This window comes from Schistocerca gregaria, chromosome X (genome assembly GCF_023897955.1).
Source record: "Schistocerca gregaria isolate iqSchGreg1 chromosome X, iqSchGreg1.2, whole genome shotgun sequence".
NCBI lineage: Eukaryota > Metazoa > Arthropoda > Insecta > Orthoptera > Acrididae > Schistocerca > Schistocerca gregaria.
The window spans coordinates 217,733,138-217,759,565 of NC_064931.1; the positions used below are offsets into that span (position 1 = coordinate 217,733,138).

The 26,428-nt window shown below is 37.1% G+C and overlaps 1 protein-coding gene across 1 annotated transcript in view; it reads left to right on the top strand.

Annotated features, from left to right (window-relative positions):
• Positions 1-224: 224 nt before the first annotated feature.
• LOC126297985 (ornithine decarboxylase antizyme 1) overlaps positions 225-26,428 on the top strand; it is a 33,276-nt gene continuing 7,072 nt past the window's right edge. Inside the window, exons 1-5 of the mRNA XM_049989298.1 lie at positions 225-281; positions 373-467; positions 1,341-1,433; positions 1,645-1,789; positions 12,338-12,501. Of these exons, the coding sequence (XP_049845255.1) occupies positions 225-281; positions 373-467; positions 1,341-1,433; positions 1,645-1,789; positions 12,338-12,501 (554 nt within the window). The remainder of the gene's footprint in view (positions 282-372; positions 468-1,340; positions 1,434-1,644; positions 1,790-12,337; positions 12,502-26,428) is intronic.

Here is a 26,428-nt window from a genome sequence, read left to right on the forward strand (position 1 = left end):
AAAATTCTCTTGGGTTTGGCTAATCCCTGGGAGACCCCTTGTCTGGGCTAGCTGCGATACTGATCCAGCCTGCATACTTGCTTTTCTCCCTAAATCATTTTTGAGCTCAGTCATTAGTATTATCTTCAGTGCACCGTTTTTACACTGCTGCATACTTTCCTCATCTGAGCACATTCCTGGGGGCATCACTGCCTCCAGATAATGAACTCTTGTCAAAGAGATCGATGACCTTGCTGTTTGGTCTGTTATCACTCACCAACCAACGGTGCAATCAGTTGGGGGTTGGGACATAATGCCAACTTTCCTGTGACGTCATATCACATGACCTTCGTGTGGATAACAGTTTGCAACTAGCTTTTTATTCATTAAAAGCTGATATTTTTCTTTACTGGGGTTCATTGCTACCTAATTTGTGTGGTGGTTGTTATGGCAGCTCACCAGGACCAATGGAAATATTCATTGGGAGGGTTAATCAATCATCAGTTATTTTGCTCCTTAAATAGCAAAACTCTTTTACTACTTTAAGTGTCTAATTTCCTAATCTAATTCCCTCAGCATCACCTGATGTAATTAGACTACATTCCATTATACTCATTTTGCTTTTGTTGAGGATATAAGATGAACATCAACAAAAGCAAAACGAGGATAATGGAATTTAGTCGAATTACGTCAGGTGATGCTGAGGGAATTAGATTAGGAAATGAGACACTTAAAGTAGTAAAGGAGTTTTGCTATTTCTATTTGGGGAGCAAAATAACTGATGATGGTCGAAGTAGAGAGGATATTAAACGTAGACTGGCAATGGCAAGGAAAGCGTTTCTGAAGAAGATAAATTTGTTAACATCGAGTATAGATTTAAGTGTCAGGAAGTCATTTCTGAAAGTATTTGTATGGAGTGTAGCCATGTATGGAAGTGAAACATGGACGATAAATAGTCTGGACAAGAAGAGAATAGAAGCTTTCGAAATGTGGTGCTACAGAAGAATGCTGAAGATTAGATTGGTAGATCACATAACTAATGAAGTATTGAATAGGATTGGGGAGAAGAGAAGTTTGTGGCACAACTTCAGAATTTGAAAGAGAGTATTCCAGTCAACATTGTCAAAAGCTTTCCCTAAGTCTACTAATGCTAGAAATGTAGGTTTGCCTTTCCTCAATCTATTTTCTAAGATAAGTCATAGGGGCAGTGTTGCCTCACGTGTTCCAACATTTCTACAGAATCCAAACTGATCTTCCCTGAGGTCGGCTTCTCACAGTTTTTACATTTATCTGTAAAGAATTCATGTTGGTATTTTGCAGCTGTGTGTTATCCTGGACAAGTGCTGAGGTCTCTTTATTAGTGCTCGTGTTGCTGTGCGGGCAGAGATAAGTGGTTGCGTTATCACTGAGACAGGCTCTCACAGAGTGCATACCAGAGTGCCACTTTTGAGCAAGTGAGTCTAATTGAAGTGGAGTACTACTGATGGTGGAAAACTCTTGTCCTTCCACTCCATCTCACAGCATGTTATATGGTCCATAAATTATATAGGCATTTTTGTGTGTGTGAGATTATATATATAACCTTTCAGTTTTGAGTCCACAGTTACATATTAAACATGCATTTCCAGTGAGTCTATGGAGGAGCCATGCCAACGATTTTGTGTGACGCTGGGAGCCGGGCCTCAGTGGTGGTCCTGATGCCCCCCATGCCGCATGTAGTGTGTCTCCAATCAGCACAGAGGGCAGCGGCGTGGGGAAACAGAATGAGCTCTCTGTGAGCCGACCATGTGAATTCAGAGATATATGTCCTGTAAGTATGACTGTATAATATTGTTGCTTTTGTAATGTGTGGCAGTGGTTATAATGCTAAAACATTTGCATCACCTATTAATTAGTCTCAGTATTATTTAGCATGGATAAAATGTTCTGATTATGTTCGTGTGAACATAAATTACTGGTTTATAGTGAAAAGCTTTATATTCCCTATATTAATAAATTATTTGCAGTAAATTGCATAATGTAAATCAAATACTTCAAACCCAGCCTATTAACTCTGAGACCTCAGCTAGCTTGAGAAAGGAAACTTATGAAGTTATGCACCTAATTACGTACTGGATACTTGAGATATAGTTTCTCGGGTAATGTAATTCCAATGTTTCTACTTTATAAGTGAAGTCTGTCCAAGTAGCTTTTTGTCTGCATGCACCAGATAGGAGTTTTGGAAATAACATTTGTTGTAATTTGCATGCTTGACATTTATCTCCACCATAAAAATACAAGTTTTGTTAATTGATGTTGACATTTAACAAAAATATATTTAAAGAGACGAACATGTAAGTAGGGTCCAGAACCCACAAATGTCTTTTAGCACTTTTTACACACACGGATATTGTATTTTTCGTGTGTGGAGTCATTTGTTTGTTTACTCTCATTATCTTCAGTTGTCTGTTTAATTTAGAAGTGAAGAAAATGTCAATACAATGAAAAAAATATTGCAAATGTTTTAGGTGATGTTTACACAACATATTTTATGAAAAAAATATAAATCAGTCTTTAGAATTACCTCACACTTGGAACGTACAACAAGTTTCCTTGTTACCACACATATCTCTTATAATTGTCAGATTGTTGGTCTTTTGTTCATTTTTTGTACTTTGCTGCTTTTTACTAACTTTCAGTAGTACACAAATGGCATACACTTTCACCTCCATAAACGTCTTGTTTACTGAAGTACTGCTTGATTTCTGTCTGAGTCTCGTCCATGGCTGAAACCTCAGACCTATGGAGTCCTCAAATATTTGTAGTCCTTTCTTCAATATGTGTTTCATCTTTTGAAGAAAGTATTCACCTTTTATACTTTTTCAGTCTGGGAAGTTTGTGTAGAAATAATGTGTAACCATTACTGGTGCTATCTCCACATGAGTTTAAAAAATATAGTGGGTACCTTGTAGCTCTTAGTTGAATATTTGCTTGCCATTTGATAAATTCAGTGCAGCCTGTGGTCTCTTTATAATATAAATTGACTTCTCTTGTTCTTGTCAATAAGTGAACCAGCTGCAGTGTTACAATGTTGAGATAACAGCAGGAGGTTTACTTTAGGTTATTCATGGAATATATGGAAAAAAAGTTTGGATAGAAGCACTGGGAGCAGATTTATGAGACTAAAGCTCTTGTTGGCACACTTCACTTCTTGAGATATATATTTGTGTGCCATCATTTTTCTTTCCTGCGTACAGCTTCTTGCTGATAGCACATCTTGCCTTAGGGTCAGTCAGTAGGCATATAAGTACACTGTAAATGTTCCAGGATTTTTCTTACTGAAGACCTTGAAGGGACAATTACCATGGAACGATGACATAATTTCACGTATAACAGTGTGCATCCCAGCAGAATATCTAGGCAATAATTCATTAATTTTATCAAATAGTTTCTGTATTGAAATGATCCCTGCATTCATTTCATGTCTGTGATAAAATTTGACTTTTAGTAAACTGCTGTTACCTATAGAAACGAAATTTTCACTGTGCAGCAGTGTGTGTGCTGGTTTGACACTTCCTGTGAGATTAAAACTGTGTGGCAGACTCACTCAAACTCGGGACCTTTGCCTTTCGTGGGCAAGTCCTCTACAGACTGGGCTACTGAAGCATGATCTGTTCTCATAGATGTTTTTCTGCCAGTACCTTGTCTCCTACTGTCCCAAGGTAAAGCTGTGACAATGGGTTGAGTCATGCTTGAGTAGGACAGCCAATATAGCCCAGTAGGGTTAAACCTAAAAATTAGACAAATTGTAGGTTTTCCCTCTTGGTGGAGTTGTGAAAAATGGTGGGGGGCATAAATGTACCCGAAAAAGGGACATTTTTTCGGTTTTGTGATTATCTTGTTAATGACTCACAATATCGAAACCATAATGGAATTAAAAATTGTGGGGCATGAAATTCTGCGTTAAATGAGACCATCCGCATATTTTTTGGACCACACGTTTCCATACTAGTACTCTTCAAAATTGGACCAATTTTACATGTTAATGGAAAAATTTTGATTTTAACCTCTGTTTTTTGGTAGTTCATAGAATAGAGGAATAAATTGTGTTTGAGACCAAAAGTGAAATGGACCACCCGTTTCTGTATGGTTAAGTTTGTACTTTCATTGCTGTGTATGTAAGGTACTTCACATTTACAAATCTAGGTCTCTAGATCAGTTTTATGCAGAGGACTCAAAAAACATTATCATGAGTGTTGTTGTGGTCTTCAGTTCTGAGACTGGTTTGATGCAACTCTCCATGTTACTCTATCCTGTGCAAGCTTCATCATCTCCCAGTACCTACTGCAATCTACATCCCTCTGAATCTGCTTAGTGTATTTGTCTCTTTGTCTCCCTCTAAGATTTTTACCCTCTACGCTTCCCCCTCCAATACTAAATTTATCCCTTGATGCCTCAGAACATGTCCTACCAATCGATACCTTCTTTTAGTCAAGTTGTCACAAACTTCTCTTCTTCCCATCATATTCAATACCTCCTCATTAGTTGTGTGATCTACCCATCTAATCTTCAGCATTCTTCTTATGAGTAAAGATTGAAAAAAAATTAAAAATTGTTCAGTCATGGGTAACTTCAGACACAAGAAATTTAAGGTCAGCTTTGACAGTCCCTTATTAAACGGCAAAGCCTTTTTGCACCTTGTTATTCTGCCTTTGTGTATATGTCCTGCCTGGCAAGCCAGTGTAATAATGACAAAAGTGTATCTTCTGTAATTCCTAAGGTAATCGTCCAGAAAATTACCTTCAAAAAAAATCAGACCCTACATTTGACCAAATTTGGAGGCAAGTATAAAAAACAAAATGTCACCTGATTTTAATTTAAAATGCACCATTTGAAAGAGCAGCTCTTGCTTAACTAGAATGTTGTGCATAATGTGAGTGTGCAGTTACCAAGCGGTAGCATCCTGCGTCCGCCCACCAGGTGACACAGTTTATTGCTCTCTAATGGCACCTGGCACCACCCGCGGACAAAAGGACAGGTGTGGCCCAGGTAAAAGATTTTCCTGGCCGGGTCTCACCAGTTCATACTTTTCTTCCGGGGTGGACGCACACCTAACGACACAGTTATTTACCCATAGAGAACGACATGCCACGCAGTGATAAGTGCCAGGGTTTCGCGTGCCGCGACGCCAATGTGCCTCTGCGCCTCACACCCATGCCACGTTGCGTTTTTCTCGGGCCACCTCTGACACATTTATGAATCACCCATCACCTCGCCGCCCTTGTTCCATAGTCACTGCTACCGTAAGAAAGAGCACCATGTTTTTGCATATCAATACATACATTGCATATGACGAGTTGCATCATCTTTAAAGTTCTAAAACCGTTCAACCCATAGAGGACCAATGACAGAAATAAAGCATGTCTCATTAGCTTGCTTATTTTGAGGCTTGAGATGAAGGCTTCTCAGTAAAGCAAGCTAATGAAGACTCAGACCACCTAATTGTTGCTACAGCACTTGAAGTATCACAGGAACATTAGAAGGTTGTGGTTGTTGTTGAGGATATGGACCTTATCATGCTTAATGCCCTAGCTACACCATCAGCAAATATATATTTCTTGAAACCTGGAAGAGGAAAGACTTTATGACAAGTATTTGGTTCCAGCAGTTTAACTGGCAAACATCAGAAGGCCACTCATATTTTTCCACGCCATAAGTGGATGTGAAACAACTTCAGCACTCATCCGTCAAGGCAAGAAGAAGGTGGTCAAAAATAAATGTCTTCTGGACGATATCAAACTTTTCTTAGAGCATGACACTCAAGCTGAAGCTCTTATCAAAGCCGGCATCAGATTTTTAACAACCCCCTATGGAGGTACGGCAGGAGACACTTTAGACAAATTGCGATTCTACATGTTTTCCAAAGCAGTTGTGAAATCCAGATTCACCTTAGCATCCCCACCACTACCGTCGGAAGCAGTTAGCTAGCATTGCTTGAGGACCTACTTAAAAGCACAAATGTGGATAGGACACTAGATGGATCTGCTGCTATGGAGATGGCAGGCTTCAGAGTTTGATCTTGGCCCCCGTTCCTACCTCCAAAGAACCAACTCCGCAGTATCTTCTCACCAATTTCCTGTAAATGCAACAAGGGGGCTGTGCAGGTAGTTGTGGGTGTTGGAAGGCTGGTATTAAGTGCTCATTAATTTGTGTCAACTGCAAGGGGACAAAAATTACTGACTTTGAGGAGCCGAGTGACGGGGTGTCGGAATCTGAAATTACAGACTTTGAGAAGCCGAGTGGTGCAATGACAGTCAAACTTCGACATAAGTGAAATTTGTGTACATACGTACTTTTGCCCTTTTCATCCTGTACATTTATGTAAAATTTTGTAATTACAAAATATAATAACCACGTATCTGACAAGACTAAATTTTACGGGGAGTTAAACGTAACTTTTAATAAAATTTTTGCTTGCTTTGGTTTTTTATTTTGAGTGTAATCATTTATTACACTCAGGTTGTGCATTGTCTTTTTTGCATCATTTTGTTATAACAAATTTGGGTCAATCCATTTAAAATTACCCAAAATGAATAAAATTTGTTGCTCAATATTTTTGATTTTCTTAGTTTTTTACGAGTTCCCTATAGGCAGGCATTCATAAAACACTGTTTAAAAAAATTTTATGAGTCAGTTTTTTTTGGCAGCAATTTTTACAATGGCGGTTGGGCAAATTTTAGTGGAAATAGACGTTTGCAGAAAGTTTAATTGCCAAGTTATTTTAAAATATATCTGAATAATTCAAAAACCAGTGTTTTCAGCATGAAATGAACTTCAGGATAAATTTTTAAAATTTTTCTATCATGCAAGAGTGTCACTCACTCTTTCCGTAAAGACTGTGAAAAAATTTGTCAATCTTCACTTAATTAAGGCCTTCAGTTTTCATGAAGGAAGAGAGACTCACTAATAATGTTATCTGTGTGTTGTGTACTTAGATAACTACCTGTAGTAAAAGTTGCAGTCCTGAGAATGCACTTCTGTTTTTTTCTAGAGCTTTTAAAAAATGGCCAAAACCCTTCTAATGTCAATTTTTGCAGGTCAGTATCTGAAAAGGGACTAAATGAAAACAAGTGAAAATTTTACAGAATGTTCTTCATTCTCATGGGAGTATCTCACAAAAAAATTATGACTGAGACTCAACTACATTGAGAGTAATAGAGCAGCAAATTTCAGTAAAAATGCTACCCCTCTACATGCTCGTGCAGTGCCAAGTTAGCAAACAAGGGCTTGAAATTATTACATCTGACATTGGTCAAATGATGTTTAAATCATTACATACAATGAATGATCAAATATTTCTACTCTTAAATAACAATGGGCAGAGATAACAATTGGCAAGAGTTCTAATTCTTAAAATTAACGGTACATTTGTTGTACTACACTTGTGTACAGTATACACATAATGATGAGTCTCCATGTATACAGATTTAAAACTTCAGTGGTAACTACTTGCCAGCTGCAATTTTCGTTAGGGAGTTAAACACGATATTTCATTGCATAGTTTATCAGTTATGTTGTGTGTTCTACCAGACACTTTGTGAATTCCATTGGAGTTACTTTTCATATTACTTTCTTTGCTTGACCCAAGACAATAAACAAGTGAATAAGAGTTTTGTAAGTGTTGATCTGGAGTCTCCTATCTTCAACTGTTTTCAAGAATAGTAGGTTTTTCAAGTATTGAAATGAGTTGTTTTGTAGGTGAACTAATAAGTGAACAGTGCCATAAACACTACAAGAAGAAAGTGCATCAGGAATTAATAAGGGTGAGTGACTTGCCAGCTGAAGAACAGTGTTTGTTAAAATTAATTTCAAAATATATTTCTAATATTTGTTATTACCACAAAGATAAATATTTAGACAAATACAACCACATTTTTTCACCTAAGTTTTTTGAGCCAGTATTTTTTTCTGACATCTCAGGTACGAGGTCTCAGTTCTTAACCCTCAAGATATGAAAAACATTTTTAATATTTTTCAAATTTTACAAAATTATTTTATTCTATTACTATATTTAATAAGTATGAGGCAATGGGTTGCTATAGTTCTGTATTTAAGAGTGTACATAAGAATTACTAAAGAACTACATTTGAAATTGTCTTCATTGATGATAAGAAATGGTCCACCTTTAATGATGAGGAGCTGCACACAAATGGGTGGTCCAATAAATTCACTTTTGGTTTTATCAAATGCAGAATTTCTCTCTCAATATCAATTTTATGGAAAAAATTATTGATCAGTGGGTTAGTTTCAATTATATTAAAAAAAAAAAACAGAAAATGCAAAATTGGTCCAATTTTGAAGAGCACTAGAATGGAAACAGGTGGCCCACAAAACTGAAAACATACCCCTTTTTTCTTTTTTGGGTACATTTTTGACTCTGTGGCGCCCCCCCCCCCCCCCCCTGCCGCACAAACTCTGCTGAGGGGGGGAAAACCTAGGGTAGTCATACTAAGACACAAATGAAGCCATTAAAACAATAAAACCTTTTGTAACAATTTTTTCCGATTTGAGTGCTAATTCTACTAGACTAATAGAGCACTTGCTTCTAAAGGCAAAGATCCAGAGTTCATCTTGGTCTGGCACACAGTTTTGATGTGCCAGAAAGTTGCGGTCACCTAGTGTGGCTTAAGGTAACAGTATAAATAAACATTCATGAAGTGCTGGACCTTAATACTGTTGTTGGGAGTACTGTTGCTGTGCACACGGAAACTTGGTTAGGTATCATATATTACCACAACACATTTATTTATTGAATAAGGCATCTGTTGTGAAAAGTTGTATATACTACAAAAGGGTAGACTAGGACCACTTCAGGTAGACTTTATAAAAAATAAAGTTTAACTTAAAAGTTTAAAACAATTGTAGAATTGGTTAGAATTCTTTATAGTTTTTTCACAGTATTAAAATATGAAGTACATTACTAGATTGCAATATTTCCAAAAGGTTGGTATAAACAAGAAGTCCCACCTCCCACCCCATACAAAGTGGTGATGCTGGGGTTAATGTTGATTAAAACATAGTTTTTTTAGCATGTGTAGCCTGACAATTACTGTGCATTAAATAACAGCCTCATACATTGCTACATGTTGAAAAATGCCCTTATTTAAGAAGGCAATAACTTTGATTAGTTAGTTCTTAGTATTGATTCCTCTAGTAATGCAGTTGCCATGATTGGTAACTGCCCTATGATTTTAGTAGTGGGTTAGAGGAATTTTTGTAATCTATATTGTGATGGGGTTTGCTGCTGTCATGAATTTTGTAATTGTGCTGTCTTCAGCTGACATAATCTTTATTTGATGTACAGTTTGACAATTTCAACTTGAAGCCTTTGTAAAGTATCTGAAATGGAAGCATTATACATTGGATACTTAAGTATCAGTTACGTATTTAACATAGGAATAAGTCATATCCCAAAATATACTACAAGGATTATAACTTATTTTATGGAAGATTCATTAATGATGCATTGGGAAGGAAATAGGCCGTGCCCTTTCAAAGGAATCATCCCGGCATTTGCCTGAAACGATTTAGGGAAATCACGGAAAACCTAAATCAGGATGGCTGGAGATGGGATTGAACCGTCGTCCTCCCGAATGCAATATAACTTGTTCGTATGTTAAATACATAAGTGATACTAATGCATCCAATGTATAATGCTTCTGTTCTAGATACTTGAAAGTGGTATATATAAGATTATTTAAAAAAATTGTTGGTTGTTAGGAAATTATATTGTTGTACAGGGATGAGGCATGGTGCAGGAGTGTTATCAACAAACAAATACCCATTTGAGCAGGTTGTTCTGTTTACCTAAAACAGTTTGACCCACTTAGTCAGTACTGTTTTGTAATGTAAATTCATGACTCACTTTTTACAGGTTCTGTGCTATAACCAACCTGCAGATTGCACTAAAGTGAAGTCATTTGAGTCACACACACACACACACACACACACACACACACACACAGTGAAGAAATAAAACAATGCTACACATAGTGCTAAAATGCTGCAGTCAAACAGGAGTTCCGACTACTCAATAACCTGAGCAAATTATATGAAGTAATATAAATTTTGAAATTTTGCATTTCGTATTAGTCAGATTTGCACATATTTCATTGTTCATTTGGTAAATATTCCCAGGAAGTGTCAGTGCAGTATTAGCCATGCTGCAAATTGTCATTTGTCAGCTGATAGTATTGATTTTATTTATTTAAATACAAAATAAGTACAGAATTTGTATTGATTTTGCTGTAAGAATGGAATAAATACAACTGTTTCAGGAGTGATCAATGTTGCTTCTGGTGAGTGTCCTATGAGTAAAGCAAGGGTGTTTACAAGTATTGTAAGCATTTAGAAAAAGATGACAAGCAACATGGACATCCCAGCAAATCATCAACCTATGAAATTTTGAAAAAAGTGAAATAAGTGATTGCCAAACTGAAATCAGAGAAGTCTGATGTTGGTGTATCAATTGGCTCACGCCATTAATTTTTTTATGGGTGTTTTAGATTTGAACCATATGACAAAGCAAAATTTGTTCAAAAAATGTTGAATTTCGAGCAAACCAGCTGCATTTGCAAGCTCCTTAGGAGTCACTAGGTGAAGTCAACAATAATATAGAACTACTGAAACGTGTCAAAATAGGTGAAGAGTCATTCCATGTCAAATTAATGCAGAAAAGTAAACTTTCCAACCTGACCCTCATCAATTTCAACACAATTTGGTGTGTTCATTGCACATGACGAGAATGAAAGGTGCCAGATTACAGAATTTTAATGAAAGAAAGACAAGAATAATGTCCACTTGAAGTTCTAAAAAGTGTAGAAAATTGACAAAAACAGCTGTAACTTTTGATCTAATAAAGATAGAACAATGAACCAGGTATTTAGGAAAAGCCTTGTAAGAAGCTTTTGAACTATATGCAGTTTCATCATATTCGAAGGAAGTAGAAAATTACGGTTAACGACCTTGAATATCTCAAAACATGTCACCTTCGAAATTGACAAATAGAAATTGGCTTCTCTATGTTATACTATACAACATTGTAAAAATTCCAACTTGGACGGCACGAGATATAAATGAATACATACACAGTGTGTTGCATTAATACAAAATTGTTTTCAGACTGTGTGACACAAAGCACTGAAAACATGTTTATTGTTAAAAGGGTGGTGGTTAAACAATGTAAGCAGGCCAAACTCAAGCTATCTAGTATTGGATGGCAGTGCAGCTGTTTCCTGTAAAGTTAGTTGCTGCAAAAGCTGTTGTGTGTGAAAATTACAAAAACCATCTTTGAAGATGGAGTTTGAGAAGATCATGCATCACTGTAATCCATTCAGGGAAGATGGACACAGCAGATACAAGAAAGTCTCTAAAGTGCAAATGTGGACGGTTGGTACCGATTGGGGCATAATGACAGTTACAAAATATGTGATAAAAGTAGGAAAAAATTAACTTGCGGACAAGGGCCTGTGGCTGACGAAACTACATTGAAATGAGTGGAAACCACAAACCAGCGTAGCTCCTCGGGTGAGTCAGACAAATCTGTAGCTGAAAAAGAAGACGCTGGGGGAGAGTGAACATACGTGCAGAAAAAGATCAAGCAAGTGTCTGAGGTATTCTGAAGTAAATACATACCTAGTGTGGAAGAAAAATGCATATTAAGAAACAAATATTGAATCTGAAATAATGCAATGGAAAGAGAAATTCAGTACCAGCACTACAAGCAGTGAGTTGTTCCGAATTGTGACACTACTTCCAAAAAGTTGGAGCATTCAAAGAATTTAAAATGAATTTGGAGCCCAAACTATTTAGTAAGAAAACTAAAACAATTAGTCAAAGAATGCAGTATCTTAGCAACTCCCAAACCAGGACCTAAATGTGTCTTAAGAGGACTTTATAAGTGTAATACTCAGCAATTTCATATTGCAGTTGACTAGTGTCTTGAAAATAGTGAGGCAGTATTAGTCACTAAATTACTGGATAGAACTGTTTTCTGGACACATGTGGTGTCAGTGAAGTCAGTCAGTAAACTGCAACTTGGAAACTAAAGAAATATTACACTTGCCATGGAGGCAGTGCATCATCCTCTCAAATCTGACAGTAGTGTGTCCCATCTGTGACTAATATATTTAACATCAAATTACCTTAAAATGCAATTGCTGTGTTCATATTTGGCTTTGTATTGTCTGACAAGTGCACTGCAAGCCAATAAAGATAGTTGCAAACAGAATTGGCACCTGGGAAATAATTTGGTGATTTTTTTATGCATCAATTTCATTTTTATGTACTCTGAACATTAAATTTCTTTATTATGTTACAGGAAAAAGAACTGCTAGAGGCAGCAGAGCACCATGAATCTCTTCGTTTAACTTTCGTGTTACTGCTAACAGAAAATACACAAGTAAGCTGGGAAACAGTGTTATGGAAACAGCGGCTGTATATACAAGTGCCAGGGTGTATTTTGCCTGAAGGATCAAAAGAAGGGTTTGTTTACTTTTTCATACCAATTTTAAGGTATTTGTTTAATATTCCACTTTGGAAATTCCAGGTAAATTTGATTGAGACTAATCAACATCCCTGATATATTTAGCATCAAATTACATTTATAATGCAATTGTTGTATTCACTGCAGTGTTCCCTTTTCTGAATAAATGAAGGTTGTGTCTGAATGAAAAAAGTGTAACAATAAAGGAATTCTGCTGATTGTTCTATAATCCCATTCCCTACCATAGCAAATTGTCAACCATTGTCTGTCTCGTGAGTCTTAAATTTTTAGAATTATATATTTGTCTACATTGATAATAGGCATTAGAAATGATGAAAAAAAGATTTAGGTAAAACGTATTCTTAACGTGGAATGAACAGTGAAAGGCATAGAGATTCCAAATACATAACTTGTAAGTAGAGATGAGACCTGTAGAAGTTGAAACATTCATAAGTTAAGCGTTTAAAGGGTTGCATTAGGCATCAATGAAGGGAAATGTAATAGAATATGACTGAATAGCAGTGAAGACAGCAGAGAAACAATTACACAAAAGACAGGGTCCAGCAAAAATTAACAAGTAACACATATATTTAATTTTGGATTTAGGCATCAAACAAAGCACGCAAAAGAGAATGGGTGTCCAAATAATTAGACTGTGTCCAAATAATTAGACTGTGTCCAAATAATTAGACTGTGTCCAAAAATAGTTAGACTGTGTCCAAAAATAGTTAGACTGTGTCCAAAAATAGTTAGACTGTGTCCAAAAATAGTTAGACTGTGTCCAAAAATAGTTAGACTGTGTCCAAAAATAGTTAGACTGTGTCCAAAAATAGTTAGACTGTGTCCAAAAATAGTTAGACTGTGTCCAAAAATAGTTAGACTGTGTCCAAAAATAGTTAGACTGTGTCCAAAAATAGTTAGACTGTGTCCAAAAATAGTTAGACTGTGTCCAAAAATAGTTAGACTGTGTCCAAAAATAGTTAGACTGTGTCCAAAAATAGTTAGACTGTGTCCAAAAATAGTTAGACTGTGTCCAAAAATAGTTAGACTGTGTCCAAAAATAGTTAGACTGTGTCCAAAAATAGTTAGACTGTGTCCAAAAATAGTTAGACTGTGTCCAAAAATAGTTAGACTGTGTCCAAAAATAGTTAGACTGTGTCCAAAAAGTTAAAGGAGAAATGTAAAAGCATACATAACTGAGGATGAGGTAAGAACCACCTATATAAAAGTTAGATATCTTTGCAGAACATAGTAGCATCTGTACAAGAGTTCAGATGAAAAGTAAAGGGAAGGCTGAAAGGTGGAAGGAATATATAGGACAGTGTTATGTAGTTGTAGAGTTGGGAAATGTGCAAAAATAATTGGAGAATACTGAATAACATAAGGGGAAATGAGGCACCAGGAACAGAAAACATTCCCTTACAATTATTAAGATTCTTGGGAGAATGAACAAGGACAAAACTATTGCACCAACTATGTGAGATACTCCTGAGACCTAACCCCCCCCCCCCCCCTTACCTCTGTCACCTCTGAGGTGGGGATATTACAATGTTGACTGGAATGCCTTTTGAAATTCTGAAGTTGCAATAAAATACAAGGAGAAAAATATTATCTAATATTTGTACAGAAAGCAGGCTGAAGTTAAAACAGTTGGTCATAAAAAGGAGGCACTACATGAGAAGGTTATGTTAGTTAGCAAAGGACTTGGGTCAGCTGAATGCAATGGAGTGTGTCATATGATGCATATTTTTGTGTAAAACAAATTGCGGTGTAGCTCTCCACCAATATCACATTGGAACTTGCTGCTCAATATTGATGCTTGAATAAAACAGTCTGTTTTCAAGCAGTGTCAATTAAAATAAAATCCTCGGGCTTTCGATCACCATCTCCGCCATCGTCGTGAGGAGTTCACTGACTGCCGTGGCTGCTACGTTTTCTCACTTATATAGGCATGATGACATCAGCAAAAGAGACATCGCAAACACTTTAGAGGGCTGTTGACGAAAGGCACCTGGTGAATCAGAAGAGGCCAAATGGACTGTATTTGTGCTATACTGTGGAGCAACTTGCAGTAAGTTAGGACGTCTGCTGCAGAAACATGGGTAAGACCTGTGTTCTGGTCCATCCCCAAGATATGAGATATGTTACACCCTGTTAAAGATGACATTGAAAGAAAGCAAAGACAGATGCGCGACGCGGGAGTGGCAGTTTCAGATGTGGTGCCCGCCACCTGATGTCACTGGTGCTGCCATGGGCAATAGCTCAGCTAGCTGTGCAGATCGATTTATGCGCGCATGCCACATTGGGTCTGATTGGCTGCTGATGTCACCATGCTTATATAAGCGAGAACCCGTAGCACCCCTGGCAGTCGGTGAACTCCTGATGACAATGGCATAGATGGTCATCGAAAGCTCAAGGTTTTTATTCGAATTGATGTGGTTCGAAAACATAATGTTTTATTCATGTATTCAGTTGTGAAAGACTGAGAGGATGAACATCTATGCTTGCTAATAAATTAACAGCCCAAGAGGGAGAGTGAAGTTCTCATTTCCCAAAGTGATATTTACGCAGCTGTGAAACTACACAATAAAGATGCAGGTCATATATAATGTTGTTTTTGTGGTCTTTAATCCAAAAGCTGGTTTGATGCAGCTCTGAGCTACTCCAAAGTGCAAGCATCTTCAGCTCTGAATAATTACTGCAACCTGCATCCATTTAAACCTGCTTGCTACACTTCTTTTGGTCTCCCTCTACAGTTTCTACTTCCCACACTGCCCTTCAATCCTAAATTTGGCTTAGAATGTGTGCTGTCAACTGATCTTTGTTTAGTTAATTCATGCCACATTTTTTCTTCCCATTTCTGTTCAGCACTTCATTAGTTAAATCATTCATCCACCTCATCTTCAGCATTCTTTTGTAGTAAGACATTTCAAAAGCCTCTGTTCTCTTTCCTGAACCGCATATTGTCCATTTTTGTTCTCTAAAAGACTACACCCAATCAACCTCATGTGGCTTCTGTAAAAGACTTTACCTCAAACGCCTGTTGAAAAGATTTTCCAACACTTAAATTGATATCTAACGATAAACTTCTCTTCTTCAAAACACTTTCCTTGCCAATGCCAGTCTACATTTGATATCCTCTCTACTTTGGCCATAATCCATTATTTTATTGCCCAAATAACAAAACTCATCCACTACTTTGTGTCTCATTTCATAATCTGATTCCCTCTGCATCACCTTATTTAATTCAACTGTGTTCCATTACCATTGTTTTTACTGTTGTTGTTCACCTTATAACCTCCTTTCAAAATAATATCAATTCTATTCAACTGCTCTTCAGAATTAGACATGCTGTGTCATTGGCAAACCTCAGTTTTTCTTTCTTTTCCATGAAATTTGTTTCCCAGATTACTCCTTTGTTTCATTTACCACTTGCACAATGAAGATTGACTAACATAGGGGATAGGTGACAACTCTAACTCCTTTTGCAACGACTGCTTCCCTTTCATGCCCCTCAACTCTTATAACTGCTAAGGGGTTTCTGTACAAGTTGTATACAACCTTTCTCCCCTGATACCTTCAAAATTTCAAAGAGTGTATTCTAGTCCACATTCATAAAAGCATTTTCTAAATTCCACAGATGCTATAAGTTTCCCTTTGCTTAAACTATCTTCTAATATAAGTTGTAGTATTGCAACGTATGTTCCTAGATATCTATGGAAACCAAATTAATCTTCCCAGAGGATGACTTCTACTAGTTTTTCCATTCTTCTTCTTCTGTAAAGAATTAATGTTAGTATTTTGCATCCACAACTTACCAAACTGATAGTTTGGTAATATTCTCACCTGTCAGCACCTTCCTTCTATGGTATTGGAATTATTACATTCTTCTTGAAGTCTTGACTATTTTGAGAGCCCTATATATCTTACACAGTGAGTGGAATGGTTTTGTTGTGGCTGGCTCTCCTGAGGATATCAGTTCTGGGGAACATCAGCTTCTGCAGGAACCTTGTTTATATTTGGCTTTTTCAGTGTTCTATCAAATTCGTCACACAGTATCATATAACCCTTCTTGTTGTCTAGTTTTTCTTCCCTTTCTATAATATTACTTTGCAGTTCATTTCCCTTGAGTAGCTCCTCTGTATGTCCATTCCACCTTTCAGCTTTTCATTCACTTCGTACAGGATTTGCATTTGAGGTATTGATGTCCATAAAGCTGCTCTTACTTTCTTTAAAGATTTAATTTTCCTGTAGGCTTTATCTATATTTTCCCTAGTTTTATGTCCTATAGATTTGTATGTCATCTAGCTATTTTGCACTTTGACAGTCTTTTCTAAAGACATTTATATTTACTTTTGTCTGCTTCATTTTCTGCATTTTTAAATTTTATGCTTTCATAAATTAAATCTTATGTTATCCACAGATTTCTGCTAGGCCTTGTCTTTTTGCTTGTTTGATCTTCTGCTGCCTTCGCTACTTCAACTTTCAAAGCTACCCATTCATCTTCTGTGTTCCTTTCCCCTGTTGGACTCAATCATTGCTTGAGTTTTCCTTCTGAAACTCTTATCAGATCTTTTCAACTTATCCAGGTCCCATCTCCTTAATTTCCTACCTTTTCCGGTTTCTTAAATTTTAATCTGCAGTTCTTAACCAACCAATAAATAAATTGTTTGGAGTCCTTTTTTGTCCTTGAAAATATATTAAAATTTAAAATCTGGTTCCAAAATCTTTGTCTTAACATTATATTATCATTCTAAAACATTCTGGTGTCTACAAGTCTCTTCCACGTGTACAACTTTCTTTCATTATTCTTAGTATTAGCAATGATTGAATTAGGCTCTGTGAAAAGTTCTACCACGTGGCTACCTGTTTCATTCCTTCCCCCAGTCCATATTCACCTTTTTCCTCTCTTGGCTGTTTGAATAATTTTTTATGGCATCACACATTGTTTCAATCCCTAAATTATCTGCAGAGCTGGTTGGCATACAAAATTGTACTCCTGTGGTGGGTGTTGGCTTAGTGTCTCTTGGCTACACCATTCACTATTGCTGCTCTTAGTAGCTTACTCACATTCCTGTTTTCTTACTCTTGTTATGCATACTCTTGCATTACCTGTATTTGGTTTTTTATTTATAACCCTGTATGCCCCTAACCAGAAGTACTGTTTATCCTGCCACCGAACTTCACTAATTGCACCTACATCTTACTCCATTCTATCCACTTCTCTTTTTAAATTTTCTAACCTACATGCCTAATTAGGGATCTAACAATTCCACATCTGACCTGTAGAATACCAGTCCTCCAGAGTAGTCCCAGCTGGGAGATGTGAATCAGGTAAGACTGTTTTTATGTCCAAAACATTTTCCCAATAGGATGCATCATCATTTAACCTTACAGTTAACATTTGGTTTCCTCTTGGTTTGTCACGCACAGTACCAGCACAGCAAGGTCATGTTGGCTCAAATTAGAAAGCCATATCAGTCAATCATCCAGATTGACACACTGCCACTAGTAAAAAGGCTGCTACCCTCTTAAAGAACCACAAGGTTGTCTGGCCTCTCCACAAGCACTCCTCCATTGTAGTTGCACTTGCGATAAAGCTGTCTGTATCATTGAGATAAGCAAGCCACCTCACCTTGGCCAGTTCCATGGTTCATGGGGCCATATAGAGTACATGTATACATATGGAATACAAGGTGCGTCTAGAAAGTTGGGTGAATGTACTCGGAAAAGAGAGTTGCAAATAAAATACTATTACTGGCCTTCAAAGTAATCATCAGCTGCAACACAACTCTGACATAGATTGTAAAGGTGTTGAAAATCCTTGTGAAACCACTTGAAGCAATGTGATCATATGTTGGATATCTGCAATCTCTGCATGCTGAACTATCTCGCACTACACAAGGTGACTGTTCAAAGCCCTCCTTATTATCCACATTTGGTGCTGGCAGACATTTTATTTTCCTGTGTTAAATTAGCTCTGAAAGGTTTGTTTCGCACACACATTGCCTGTGAGCATAGTGCTGAGAGAGGTTCCTCTAATGTGTTTGTTGACAATTTCCAACAGTTTTACAAATGCTGTCAAAGTCTGTTGTAACTGGTGGTGGTGACTTCTTTGAAGGCTAGTTAAGATTCTGTAACAGTATTTTCCTTTATTTTACCAAACAGCAGATGCCTCTGGTACATGTATGATACAAAAAAACCATCTTAACCCTTTCAGTGCTACAGACGTGCTCTTTGCATTCCATGTTGAGATGGCTTTCATTATGGCTGTATTGCTTGCTAAATGCTGATGGCTGTGCTGAGACAGTGTTCTGGCCAATATGAAATATTTCTGACTTCTTGAAAACTATTAGGTGAAAAAATTTGTTTTGCGCACCTTAGTCTGATACCTTGACTTGACGAAGATCTAAATTTCCATCATACTTACTGTGCTGTATCAAATTAAATAAAATATTGCACAAAGCCAGCGTTCAGATGTAAAAATGTATTATGTAAACTTTGCATGTGGCCGATTTTAGCTCATACATTGCAGTGAATGAGATGCAGATACGATATTGAAATTTTATTTAAAATTGAGAGCTGAAGAATCTCTCACTTTGTTCTCTAGTTTAGGGTTTAATATCCAGAGGACGGTCAGGTGCGGTTCTCCGATTCACATCCATGCGCATCGTGAATCACATGGTCGTAAAAATAGTCATCTCATAAACTATTAAATATTGATATGATATATTTTGCAAATGATAGCATGCAATGAGTTACATATGTTGTATAAGTACTCAAAACTTTTACTCACCAAGACCTCAAAGTAACTCATCTGCAGCATTGAGAGGTCGGCAGCCCTTATGCATTCAGATGTACGTAGCATTGTAGGAAAATCCAAGCAGTGCGTGTACACACATCCACAAAACCTGGGAACAGTAAAAAAGGATGTGTACACACACCCATACCAGTGAAAGGGGGTAATAATATGGTTATCACATAAGCTCCTCAACAAGTGGACAACTTGAGTATAAAAAACAATTAAGCTTTGGAAAAAATCAAAACCCTCAGGCAGGATGAAACTCAGCTCATGTAGGCTCCAGTGTATTCCTAGCTTAATGCATGACAGTAGACTTGTTTGTTTAAAGTGACAGGAAAATTTGTTATATATTAAACTAAAAGCAATGATCTTTCCATAGATAGGTTTCAACTTTAAGCTGTGACAGCTGACCCTGCATCTAAATTGTTAGTTATTGCTTACAATTGAAGTACACCAAACAAAAAGAATTAGTCAGCTCCAGGATACAGTACACAAATTTTTTGAACAGTGACTCTCTTGAAAACTGGCCTCAATACGGCGAGGAAATGTCAAAATTTTTCATGTATGTCACATCCAGCTGAGGCCATTCATTAACTATAAGGTCCCATAGTGTTACTGAAGTGTGGGAATGCTGACTTGCATTTCACTTGCTGTTACAAATGGTCCAAAATGTTTTATATGGGATTGCTATTGGGGTGCTTCAGTAGATCAGTCGAAGTGTGATACGGTTCCTGTGTGGAAGTCAGATCAGGAATGTATGATGCACACCTGTGAAGACTGCTGTTGTCATCTTGGAAGACAGGAGTGTTTGCACCATGTCTATCATGAAGAAGTAGAAGGGACACGTAGTCACAGAGAATGTTTATTTAAACATTTGGCTCATGCTCATTGTAAACTGAGGGAGTAGGTCCAAAGTCGTAGTATGACAACTTCTCACTGTACCTACTGACATGTTGTAGACTGGTGTTGACAACATTGTCCTTAAACTACAGGTATTGTTGAGGACATGTTGAGCATTTGTTATAAACAATAGCTTTGCTAAAAATCAATTGTTATTCTAATTACTGCTTGTGTATCATATTAAGTACCATGTGTTGGTCATTTTGTGCACTTTTTCATATCAATAAAGCCCTATGACATTTGAAACGTGTCAATTTTTACCTCTCAACCTATTCTATTCTGTGAAGTACTGAATTTTTAAAATATTATGGTCTTTCGGGTCACCATGCATTGTAAAGTTCCTTTGTTGTTTGACCCATTAAAGATGTGTGGATTTGTGCCCATATGAACAGTAGCCTTTTAGTGAGATACTAAACCACAGGTGTCCATTGCATGCAGGTCCGTTCGCCATGTTTACTCAAACTAGTAGCAACAGACCTGAATTCATTAATATTGGTCATTTCTGTCTGGTTGAGACATTGTCATTGAAATGTAAATGTCGTGTGACTAGGGCCTCCTGTCAGGTAGACCGTTTGCCGGGGGCAAGTTTTTCAATTTGATGCCACTTCGGCGACTTGCACGTCGATGGGGATGAAATGATGATTAGGACAATACACCACCCAGTCTTAGAGTGAAGAAAATCTCTGACCCAGCCAGGAATTGAACCCAGGTCCTCAGGACTGACATTCTGTCGCACTGACCACACAGCTACTGGGGGTGGACACTTTGTCATTGACAAGGTGTGATGCTCATTTGCAGTAATGTTGGTTAGGATTTTTGTAAGACTGCTATTGTTATGCTGTGTAAAGTGATGCGAATGGTATACCTTCCCTTGTAGACAAGCTGAACAGTCCTTGTTAATGCACCAACATATTCGGTAACTACATTAACATTGGTGTCATAGGCACGGCTATTGTACTGCACTGATTCTGTAAAAAAAAAAAAAACACACACACACACACACACACACACACACACACACACACACACACACACACACACACACACACAACCACTTCACTGCCATGGTGTAACAATGTTGGGTAGAGCCCTGCAAATGTGTGGCCTATCCACATCTGTGGTGTGCAAGTGAAAGCACCAATACACTTTGAAAATATTGATGGAAGTTACTGAAGATTACCGATGGTAATGACAGCCACGTGAGCGCATATACACCCAGCTGGTGCAGCCTCATCAGCCATGTGGATATCGTGCATCTGCACACAGGCTGTGAATTTACAGTGCGTGCATGCACTATGCGCTTTGCTGAGTGCTAGACTTGGGTGAAATTTAAATAAAAGATAAATAACTAATAAAGATATAAATTACTATTTGTTATTCATGAATAACAAATATTATTCAAAACATTATTCACTTACATGAATAAAAATCCTTATTCGGCATCTGTGAATAAAAAATGTGAAGGATAATAGATAAATTTAAAGTTCAGTTGCATTTATCGCTCTGCTCCAATACTTGTCTTATATCAAATGAATGTACTGTCAGTTTCTTTCACTTTTCAGAACAACTTTTTGTGATAAGATGTTTAGAATAAAGCTTCAGCAGTTTTTTTTTTTTTTTTTCCTGTTGTGCGCCAAGGGAAATACGTTCTTCACATGCAATTCACTCCTGAATTACTCTTTAATCATGGCTTCAGATCAGCAGCAGCACCAAAAATTGAGATCTTGTCAATTCCACTGTCGTTCTTGGCAAATAAATTGTTGACATCCATTGTAGCTTGACTTGTCAAATCACATTCCTAAAAAAATCTTTTTACGTCAGTCTGTCATTTGAAGCTCATGGCCCAATTTCTTTGCCACTTCTGTGGCTATTATATGTCTGAAGTTTGTTGTAAGCCTCTCTTGGTCATGAACAATAGTAGAAGTGAACGTAGTGTTTTTAAATTGTGGGTAAGACTTTGCTGCAGTTCCCAATGTCTCTTCCAAAAATTTCAAATCTCAGAGCTCAACATAATTGCATATATGGATGTTGCATTGAAAAACTATTCCATATTCTAATGGCAATCTCACCCAGAATTAATCCTAAAACATTTTGGATGATTCCAGACATCCAGCAAATGTGCACTAAATGTTTTAGGAGACTTTAGGTTAAGTCTGGTAACATTAATGCTGAGGAACCACATAGTTATCACTTGGTTCACTCATTTTTGTAGCAGCATACGTATTGGGGTGCCGCGACACCCAGCTGGTTCTGTGCTGCCATTTGTGAGCGGGCCATCTCGTGGAGAATTTGTGGCCGCCTTCAGTGTCTGTGAACTTGTTGAACCAGCCAGACCTTAGCATTGTGAAACAGATTTCATGATGACTTTAAACAGCTTATAGGACTTAGGGAATGTCCATTTCTGGGGGATATACAATATGTCCTAAGATTTATAGCCATCTCTTTCTGGCCCATTTAATTTAAAAAACACGGCATGAATTTATCACAGCAATTGCAAATTCATGTCAAACATCCAGTGGCGATGAAATGTTCTCTATTCTTCATTCTTTTGTCAGTGTCTATTCTACAATCCGCCTAGTCGGAGACAGTCAGTTTTTAAAGGTTCTTTTATTGTTTAACTCCTTCCTGCATAAGGGCACATTAAATTTTCAGGTATACCAAATGCTTCGTCTCAGTGATGCATGGCAACAGTACACCCTTGTTTAACTGGGCGTTTTTCTGTGGTATTTGTAAATTTTTATTAACGAGAGTTTCATGCGAAATTTATGGCATAAAAATAGCCAAGTCACAATATTTTCTGTAAGCTCCCACATCTATGAAGTGAATCTATAATCTGCAGTGCTTAAACAAAGTAAAATCATGGAAAAATAATTTTTATAGTTAGTCAGTTTGTTGTGATGGAAAGGCATAACATATTCCAGGCCCATTGTGCTCGACTGATCAATCATGACTAACCACCAGCTCTAAGTCAGGAAAGCTCTGCTCAACTTGAAGGAAGTTTTGTATTCTGGAACATAGCCACTGAGCCACAGTCATGTTTCTGGACAGATCATTGATAAGTTGTGTATAAAACAGAAACTCCACTGAGCCAAATTAATGAAAACTAATTTTGTACAAGAAGTAAACAGAGGAAATAGTGGCATTATTTTCTTTGTTATTTTAATTTATAGATAATTTATTGGTGAATAAATTTGAATGACCTACTTATTCGAATAATTATCCACATAGTAATGTATTCGAACAATACCCAGGGGAGTTGCTCACTTTAAAAGTATGTTTTGATGGATTCAGTATGATTTCTCTGTGAAGAGACAGTTGGGTGCAGCAACCCACCGTACAACACACTTCAATGCACAGTTTCATTCCTCGAGCACCCTCTCCTTCACCATGACAATGCCAGACGACATACGGGTGGTTTGACCTCTTCAACTATCAGTTGCTTGGGGTTAACTGGCATCCATCATCCTCCATACAGTTCCAACTTGGCCCCAACAGAATTTTGTCGTTTCCAAAACTTACAAAACTCCTTCGAGGACTTCGCTTTGTAGTGATGAAGCAATGCAGGCAGACATAAGGTTGTTGGCCTGTCAACATATTCAAATATTCTTCAGTGAAGGTTCCAACGAACTGGTATATTGTTGGGAGAAATGTTCAATGCGATGGTGTCTATGTAGGGAAATAAATATGTAGACACAAAGAATAAATATGTAGAATGTTAATTAGATTTGTGTTTTAAAAATGTGTAAGAATGTTCACACAGGTACAGAGGCATTACTCTTCAGCACATTCTCATACACCATTTGCAGATTAAGTCTACGAAGACTGTGTGACATGTATTGTGTCTGTATGTACATAAGTGTGATGGAGTTAATAAAGTATATCAAATTGAGTGTTCCTTAATCTTAAGTGAGGAATAAATTAAAGCCTCCCTTTTTTATTTTTGTATAACATTGTAAAAGAGTACTTTATATATAAAATAATGTTGAATTCTTCATGTGGTTCCTGTTCAAAGTGAGTGTTTCATTTTTTATGAAAAGCTTCATTGAACTTGCAAGACACAGAAATGGGACAATATTTTACTTCTTCTGACTATCATACATGCTCCCAAACCTCCCAGTCATAATCCTGAAATACTGCAAAGGTAGGAAAAACGTGCTTGTTGAGTACCAAGACATATTTGCATTAACAGACATTAGATCATTTACACCAAGGCAACTGACAATGCTATATTGTATTCTGTGGCATAAACAAGGTCCCCATTCATCCAGATTTTTCTGGGACAGTCCAGATTTTCAGTGAAATGCCCGTGTCCCTAAACCCTGTCTGGCAACAGTGAAATGTTCCATGTTTTTGCCTTGTGTACGAAGATTCTTTCTACTCACCTGTTCTGATAAAATACTTTCTGTGCATGAAGTCTTGGTACATTGACATAGCACTTCATTTGCATAAAAAAATCTAAACTTTTGGTTATAAAGTTTGATACAATATACAGATTCTTCCACAAAATGGATCATGCCATGTTTTGTGTTTTGTAAACATGTAAAAGTGTTCAAACTTTGGAATGTTGAACTCTTTTATGGCTGTTTCCAATGCTTGCAACAGTGACTTACATAAAGTTTATATTACCTTTGTTAATCATGGGAAATCGCAAGTGCACATTAAACAGTAACACACTGCAAGAATTCAGATTTTTCAGGAACATGACAATATTGAGTGTGCAATTTGTATGAAATTGAGGACTGCGTTAAAAGGTATACACCAATATGTCACATGAAGTCGAACAAACATAAAACTGCAGTTAACTCTTACAGATCAAAAATTGATGACTACTTATTGGTGAAGATAGTTCGACTTGGATAACATTTGGTGCAAGAAGCCAAATTTGCATATCACACAGTGGTGCACAACCAGAGTCCGAGGACTGCAGAGCTGACACAATTAAATTGCTGTTCAACAATAATCTCTTGTGTGTATCTGAAAATCAGATTAGTTGTCACAAAGGAGATTGTGCTGTTAGCTATGCTAAAGCTAGTGAACTGAAATCAGACCATTTGACTTTGTATGTCTTAGGTGTTTGAAATATTAAGTCTTATGAAAAAACTTGCTAGATGATTCTCTTTTACCAGTTTTTAAGTCATTTGTATTTTTCAAGCATTAAAGTACTACTTCCTGTCCCTTGACATGTTTATCATCCTGAATGAAGTTATGGATGAAATAAACATGTTGCTCAACAAATTAGAAAGCTGAAAATCTGATTTTTGACATCTGCAGTAAAACAGCAGCTACACAAGTTGACAAGTGTGACAGTTAGATATCACTAACGCTTTCTATGATACCCACATTGGATGTGTTTGTGTGGGGTGTGAACTATTTCTGGGATCTCTTTAGCCAGTGGATTGTGGATGGCCATAAAACCACCAGCTGGATTAGTATTCAGTGATTGTGTAGTTTTGTAAAATAGTTATAAACTTTTGTGTGTGAGGGAGAACTGTTTGATGAATATTGTTACGCAAGTAAATACTGGAGAGAAAGTTGCTGGAGTGCAATGTAAAATTGTCAGTGCAAAATGGTAAGAAATTTTTCCTGATATTTGTGCTGAGTGACTTCTTCTAAAACATAGAAGCTTGGTTGAATTTTCATTAGCTATTACAGCATATAATGCATCTGTCAGGAGTGTTTTCTACAATTACAGCTTTGTGTGCAAATGAACACATTCAAGCTAGAAACAGCAAAAGCTCTGGCAGTTGTAAAAACTTTGCTAGCCTCCCTTGTATGGGCTTCTACAATTTCATACTCAATTGTAATAAAATTATAGAGCAAATACACACTACTAAAAGTACCACCCAAGTACCAGTGAGTCTGCACGATCATCTTCAGTACAAAATGTGTGAAATTTGTGTTTATATTTACAGCCAAATTTCAAATACTGTTACCCTCATTCGTTGTATGGTATATTATGTGAAAAAGAATTGAGGCTTGTTGTTTAAGCAAGTAACATTAAAAATTAGACGTGCTAAGAGATATCTATTTTATTTTTACATGAAAGCCTCTATTATCTTAATCTACTTTTCTACATAATTTCTGTCAATATTGGGGCACTTGTCATAACATTGTACCAGTTACTGAATACTCTCCTCTTAAGTCTGCCACCTGACTTGTTAACCACTGCATCACCACTGTTTTGACTTCGTCTTGAAGACGCTGACCGCCCAGCTGTTTCTTAA